This window comes from Penaeus japonicus, unplaced genomic scaffold (genome assembly GCF_977035675.1).
Source record: "Penaeus japonicus unplaced genomic scaffold, GWHDUDI00000001_assembly GWHDUDI00000023, whole genome shotgun sequence".
Taxonomy (NCBI): Eukaryota; Metazoa; Arthropoda; class Malacostraca; order Decapoda; family Penaeidae; genus Penaeus; species Penaeus japonicus.
Window position 1 is genome coordinate 39,332,118 of NW_028234425.1, and position 7,500 is coordinate 39,339,617.

General features: G+C 47.9%; 1 protein-coding gene across 2 annotated transcripts in view; it reads left to right on the forward strand.

The window, feature by feature from the left end:
* The window catches only part of dyl (transmembrane protein dusky-like), a 23,364-nt gene that overhangs the window by 14,564 nt on the left and 1,300 nt on the right, over positions 1-7,500 (forward strand). For both annotated transcript variants that reach the window (XM_043011017.2, XM_043011018.2), the window contains exons 3-7: positions 5,498-5,686; positions 5,827-5,912; positions 6,067-6,247; positions 6,369-6,446; positions 6,559-7,500. The exon at positions 6,559-7,500 is cut by the window's right edge and continues 1,300 nt beyond it. In XM_043011017.2, the coding sequence (XP_042866951.2) occupies positions 5,498-5,686; positions 5,827-5,912; positions 6,067-6,247; positions 6,369-6,446; positions 6,559-7,500 (1,476 nt within the window). The remainder of the gene's footprint in view (positions 1-5,497; positions 5,687-5,826; positions 5,913-6,066; positions 6,248-6,368; positions 6,447-6,558) is intronic.

Sequence of the window (7,500 nt, forward strand, 5' to 3'; positions counted from 1 at the left end):
ACACACAAACACACACACACACACACACACACACACACACACACACACACACACACACACACACACACACACACACACATATATATATATATATATATATATATATATATATACATACATATATATATATATATATATATATATATATATATATATATATATTCATGCATATAGAGAGATAGATATGTAGAGATAGATAGATAGATAGATAGATAGAGAGAGAGAGAGAAAGAGAGAGAGAGAAAGAGAGAGAGAGAGAGAGAGAGAGAGAGACCCGTTGTCGAACTGCACAGCATTTAGCCAGCTACGTAATTCCTCTGGTTGCATCTGCAGTATGGTGTTGTCACAGAACATCGTCATTTGTGGATCGTGGCTTAATCGGAAAAAGAAGAGAAAAGAAGCGATAATTTAGTCAGTATATTAATTTGCCGAGAACTCCTTCGAGACACACTGCCATGAATTTGCAAAACGCTAAGTGACCTAGTCAAGACTCATGGGGCGTGTGGTCAGTTTGCATACTAAGTCCACCGCCACTTGTTTATCGTAAACTTTACGCGCAATTCGCCCTTCTCTGAGGAAGACCTGTTCGTATTCTGACTTACGTGGCAAATAAAGCAGTTATGTGCTAAAGTCCTAAAGTTAGCAAAAGACAAAAAAAAAGAACAATCTGGAGGCGTTTATGTTTGATAAAGGTGGAGAGGCCATCTGTCGCTCGACTAACTGTCCATTCGACCTTCTACCGTGCGTGTGTGTGTTCGTGTCTGTGTGTTTACTCGCGTAAATGTTTTTTGCTGTGTGTGTGTGTGTGAATGAGTGTGTTTGTGTTTGTTTTAGATACATTTTTAAGAATTTGTTCATATTTGTTTTGGTCTTTCGTTGTGGCATAGGAAGGAAAGGCAGAGAGAAGGTAACAACGAAGTTGATTTTGAGAATGTTGCGTTTGTTATCGTATTGTAACAATGTACCTATCAAGAAGCTTCGATGATCAAAATATAAGATTAAATCTTTTATCAAATTCGGATAAATAACATTATAAAACAACTCCGTGGTCTGAAATATCATAAAATGGAAATTACTGTTAAAAGTTCGTTCCTTTCTCCCGAATTACGTGACTCTCTCAGTTCGTACTCCATCACACACTGCAAAGAGTTTATCCACTCTTTAGGCCAGCAGTGACATAGCAGTGACCTTCCGTTCGGCCTCACGAGCCCCAAAGCCGAACCCGCCGCGGGCGTGGCATAGCACCCACGGCCGCGCGAAGGGCCCGAGTGACCGCACCTTTTGCCGGGAACAGTTAGGGTGGCCGCACCTGCGCGAACGCCCGCACTCCCAGACACCGCGCCTTTTTGCTGGCCATGGCCGCCCTTTCGGTGACTTATGCGAGCGGGCGAATAAGTATTCCGGGAATGTTTATTCAAGTTGGAAATTAGCAGTTCTTAGAGAGGGTTAGAGGGGAGGCAGACCGAGTGGTAGTGACACCGAGGAGGGAGGGGCGGGGCGGTAGCCATGGGTGAGGAGCAGCAGATGGCGTTCTCGCTCGGTATACCGTTCGTAATCATAAAATGATAGAACCCCATTTATGTGCCGTAAACAGCTGATTATAGCCTCGAGAGAGAAGGCGAGAAAACAATTCAGTTCGCTAAATAATTAATTCACCCTCGAGATTAATTTGGGTAATATTCCCGCTGTGAATCGAGTTGCCACCTTTTCCGTTACGAATCTTTGACAATTACAAGTGAGAGGACAAGCATAACAACCGCAGTCACAGGTGCCAGCTACGGCGAGGCCCTGCGTGCCACGAGAACACATGGCGTCGCGCGTGCGCTGTGGCGCTCGGACGGCAGTCGCCTCGCCACGGCGCGGCGCTCGGACATTTGGCCATTCACTAATGTTGTCATTTGTGATGGATGTAAATGCGGGTTTATATTTATATTCATATTAATCTCGCTCTCTCTCTCTCTCTCTCTCTCTCTATGTATATATATATATATATATATATATATATATATATATATATATATATATATATATATACATATATATATATATATATATATATATATATGTATATATATATATATATATCTATATATATATATGTATATATATATATATATCTATACAGATTTAGATAGATAGATAGATATAGATAGATACATATACATATATAAAATATAAATATATATATATATATATATATATATATATATATATATATATAGAAAGAGAGAGAGAGAGAGAGAGAGAGAGAGAGAGAGAGAGAGAGAGAGAGATTCAGATTTCTCTTCATGGTGCAGTGAATGTGCAAGTTGCGCACTTAACTGCTTTGCTGTCGACTGAAGGAACTGAAACAAAGATAGCTCTAGGATTATATATGAATTACATAATAAATGAATAATAAAAATGATGATAATAATATTGATAATTGTAATATTGACAATAATGATTATGATGCGGATGATGGTGATAATAATTATAATAATGAGAATTGTATTAGCTGTTATTATAATCATCAGTATTATAATGATCATAATCATAACAGTAATGAAAAGACCACCGCTGGAGATAATACTTACTTAAGCAATGACAAAACGACCTTTGTATAACCGTGATTGAGTGAAAGACTTCGAAGGAAGGTTTTGTTGTCTTAAGAAAAGGGTTGAGCGGACTGGAGCGGAATGCGACGTAAATAGTAGCATAAATGAGCATCCACCGGAAAACTAGAGTGGATGGAAGGCCGGAAGAGAGAGTGACGCCAGAGTGGGACTTCAGAGCACCTAGATTCTCCTCTTGCACTCTCTCAAGGCTCTCTCTCTCTCTCTCTCTCTCTCTTTCTATTTCTCTTTCTTTCTCGTTCTCTCTCTCTTTCTTGCTCTCTCTCTCTCTTTCTGTCTTTCTCTCTCTCTCTTCTACCTCTCTCTTTCTCTTCTTTCTCTCTCTTCTACCTCTCTCGCTTCTACCTCTCTCTTTCTCTCTCTCTCTTCTACCTCTCTCTTTCTCTTCTTTCTCCATCTTTCTCTTCTTTCTCCATCTTTCTCTCTCTCTCGTCTCTCTCTCTCTCTCTCTCTCTCTCTCTCTCTCTCTCTCTCTCTCTCTCTCTCTCTCTCTCTCTCTCTCTCTCTCTCTCTCTCTCTCTCTCTCTCTCTCTCTCTCTCTCTCTCTCTCTCTCTCTCTCTCTCGTCACCCGCTCAGAGACTCATATAAGATTCGAGAATTCCGAAGCCGCCGTTCAGGTGACGTTCCCCGCACGAGGCGTCGAGTCGTCAGCCCCGCCCGCACTCTAGGCCGATCTCTATGTGCCGGCGTGGGAACGGGGAGGCGCTGGCCCGGAAAAACGGCTTTCGTGGCCTTAATTACCTCGGCCATCTTACGAGTTCGGTTCGGCTTGTTTACGGCGACGAGGAGGTTGTCATTCGGTCGTTCGGTTGTTTCGCTGGTTCGTTCGCGATTCGCTTGTGAGATTCGGAAGGGTGTGTGTATACGTGTGAGTGTGTGTGTGTGTGTGTGTGTGAGTGTGTGTGTGTGTGTGTGTGTGTGTGTGTGAGCGCGCGCGTGTGTGTGTGCGAGCGTAAAAGGTCAGGGTCCTACAAGTTCCCAACAAACAAGTTCAACATCCACATAGCAGTCTAGCAAGCCCGGGTCGACGCCCTGCAACTTGATCACGACGTGGCGCAACCTGCTCTGGCTCTCCTTTTCTCTTTGTTTCTCTCGGAATTACATCACACTCGTCCCTCTTAATAAACGCGCATATTTTCCTCGTGAGGATCGGCCATGCAGCCAGCCCTCGAGAGACGCGCCTGCGGTAGTCCCAACAACCCACGGCGGCCGCAACACGCGCGAAGCCGCGCTCGGGAGGGGCGTTTGGGAAGGTTTCCAAGCAGTGAGCCAAGCACGTGTGGCGCTGCCTGACCCAGTGAGCCGTCCGGGTCACTGTGCCGCGCTCCCTCCCTCCCTCCCTCCCTCCCTCCTCCCTCCCTCTGCCTCCCCTCCCCCCTGCGCCTCCCTTTGTACTCCCTCGCCCGGGCTCTGTGCTTGGCCGCTCGTTTGAATAGACTCCATTCTCGTAAAGTGCTTGCGAAGAGTTATTAAGACTCGGATGGACATGCCGGCGCCGAGACCTTTTGACCAGCGACGGAAAAGGAGTCAGTCATCGGAAGGGATTTAGATCTTGACGTGATTAACATTTTTTTCTTTTAGAGAAAAGAATAATGATTGTCGTGCGCCTCTGCAGCATGTCTGCCGCGGCCGGCATGATCTGCCGAGTGTCTGCCGTGGTGCAGGTGTCGGGTGGTCACGCTGTTGCACATTCTGCGGCTGGCTCTCTCCGGCCTGCGTGTCGCCCGGAACTCGCCCTTACTTTGGCCGCTTTAGCCCGTGTTGAGCAAAATTCGTGTGAGGAATTCATATTTCATATACTTATCCTTGTTGAGGGACTGTCGAGATCCAACTTGCAATGGGGCACCGTTCTTGCAACTCGTACATTTCTGCACAGCTACGAAAAATATATAGAAATAAATTGGAAACCCGCTCGTGCTGCGCTCACCTGCGGGCGGGTTGGTTGCGCAAACACCCGGAAGCCTGGCTGATGCCCCCCCCCCTCCCCCTCCCCTATACCCCGCCCCTGACTTTTTGTCTGCAGCATTACTGTCATTAATGCCCGCTGATTGCCATGCGTGTGAGCGCTGCCTTCCTCAACGTGACCTTGCGTTGTCATAGTGTTGCTTCTGGCTGGAATACCTTCGCTGTTCCGTTCCCGTGACCGGGCGCTGAGTTTGTCGAGGGCGAAGGAAACGCTGGAACACGAGGCGGTCGTTGGATGAGTAAGTTTTAGTAAGTTTTACTTTAGAAGAACATTGATTTTTCTTTTCTTGTTACTTTTCTTGTAATGACCAGACGTTTCTGAAAATGGAGGAAGTCTTCTTTTTTTAATTCACACTTACAATTAGGTTGCATAATGAAGGTGTATTTAAACTTTTATTTTGGGAGGGCCTTGCAGCTCAGGCCTTCCTGGCTGTGTGTACGTGTGCCGAATAAACACACACACATGCAGACAAACAAACGCTGTGACCATTGCATCCAGTCGTGGATCAGGGAAGTGTATCCTGATATATGGCTTTACTTTTTTAGTTGATTATATATTCAAGATTCTCTTTCTCTCCTCTCCTCTCTCTCGAATTTCTCCATTCGCATTATCCCATCATCTCTCCTCCCCCGCTGCCTCACCAACTTCCTATCTCCGATCTCCTTCTGGAAAAGGAGGGAAAAGTGCGCGAGCGAGCGCCCTGGACGCGCGCCGGGGCAAGACTGACCCACTGCCCTTCATCACCCGCCGTGCACCTTCACTCTTGTCCGACTTTCCCCGGGATCATATGCCTGGCAACCTCTGCCACTTGAATCGTTGATCATTCGGCTGTTTTAGCATTAGATATTATTATGTATTGAATATTCTCGCCTGTAAACCAACGCGGTAATAATGTGTCTTCTCTTTTGTCCACAGTGTCAGTCCTTTGACCAGAATGCGCTCGACTCCTCGGCCCTCCCAGTCGAGCACCGGGGAGGAGACAGCTACGGGCCCCCGTTGGCGGGCCCTCAGGTGGGCGGACCTCAGATCGGGGGGGTCCCAGGGGTGCCAAACGACCCGTGGCCCCTCACCCAGCCTGACATGCCCACTATCAAAAACCTACAGGTGCGGTTTTACTCAGTAGCAAGACATTCTTTGACATCTAATATTGAACATCGTATTTCTGTATGTAAGGAATCGTATATATATTATTCTATGTTATTATACAATACTAATAGCTTGTTCTCGCGTCTGTTTACCTTCAGGTTCAGTGCGAGAAGTCATTCATGCGAGTTTCCGTGGAGTTCGATCGTCCCTTCTATGGCATGATCTTCAGCAAAGGTTACTACAGGTACGTAGAGACGGAGAGGTACTCCGCACGATAGGATATGGGACTCACGGCTATGAAATTAAGATATAGGACGTGGCCATTGACCCTTTGGTAATAATAAAATCGATCCCCAAAATAAAGGACTTTGTCACTGACCCTTTGATGATACTTACAGTGACCCCAACTGCGTGTATGTTCAGCCCGGAGCAGGACGATTGCAGACGCAGTTTAGCATCAATCTGAACAGCTGCGGAATGACCTCCTCCTCCAGCACTGCCAACTACGGCCAGCCAACTCCTTCAGGAACCTTCATCGAGAATACCATTATCATCCAGTACGACCCTCTTGTACAGGAGGTAGGGTCTTCAGATACAGCTCTCAGATTGTGTATGATAACTTCAGAATAATGTTGAATGCATTCGAAGATTATGTGCTGCTATCGAACGCACTTTTCACACTTGACAATTCTTTTCGCAGGTGTGGGACGCTGCCAGAAAACTCCGCTGCACCTGGTACGACTACTATGAAAAGTCCGTCACCTTCCGGCCTTTCCAGGTTTGTGTTTGCAAAGGGCTCTCTTTAGTTCGACTTGCCATTCGGTTTCATCTTTTTTTATGCAGGCGAGTGAGTAACGTGTTCATATGATTAATGATGCTTTCTCTTCCAGGTGGATATGCTCAACGCCGTCACCGCAAACTTCCTCGGCGACAATCTGCAATGCTGGATGCAAATCCAAGTTGGCAAAGGTCCCTGGGCATCAGAGGTTTCCGGCATCGTAAAGATCGGACAGACGATGACCATGGTGTTGGCGATCAAGGACGACGAGAACAAGTTCGACATGATGGTCCGCAACTGCGTGGCTCACGATGGCAAGAGAGCGCCCATCCAGCTTGTCGACGAGAGAGGCTGCGTCACTCGACCCAAGATTATGGGACGCTTCCAGAAGGTCAAGAATTTCGGGTCCTCTGCCTCGGTCGTGTCTTATGCTTACTTCCAGGCCTTCAAGTTCCCCGACAGCATGAACGTTCACTTCCAGTGTGTGATCCAAGTGTGCCGATACAGCTGCCCCGAACCCCAGTGCGACGGCGGAGCTCCCCCTCAGGCTCTCGGCTACCAGGCTTCCGGCAGCGAGCAGGTTCCCGTCGGACTGCCTGACCCCCGCCGCCCCAATGTCGACATTTCGGACAGCCAGCACGTGGCTCCCCCTCAGAGCGCCCAGCGCAAATCGGCAGACAATGAAGGCATCCTCCTCGACGCCGACACCACCTCGGACGAGATCCCCGTCCCCGTCGGCTTCCGCATCGACGGCGAGCGCCTCAACCTCCCCGTCCGCAAATACCCCAACGTCAACCGCCAGGGAACCCCCATGGACAACGCCGGGCGCCCGCGGTCCATCGATCTGGATGCGGACGAGGACCTGGAGGAGGGCGGAGAGGAACGCGTCAGACGGTCAGCTGTGCTGCACGTGTATCGCCGTGCCGCACAGGAGATGACGGACGTGTCCACAGCTCGGGTGATTCAGGTCGTGGCTCCGGGAGATGTCGCCTTCAATCTGAACTCCGCTAACGAGACCGTCGTCGTATCTGAGATCCCCGATGAGGCCTCCAAC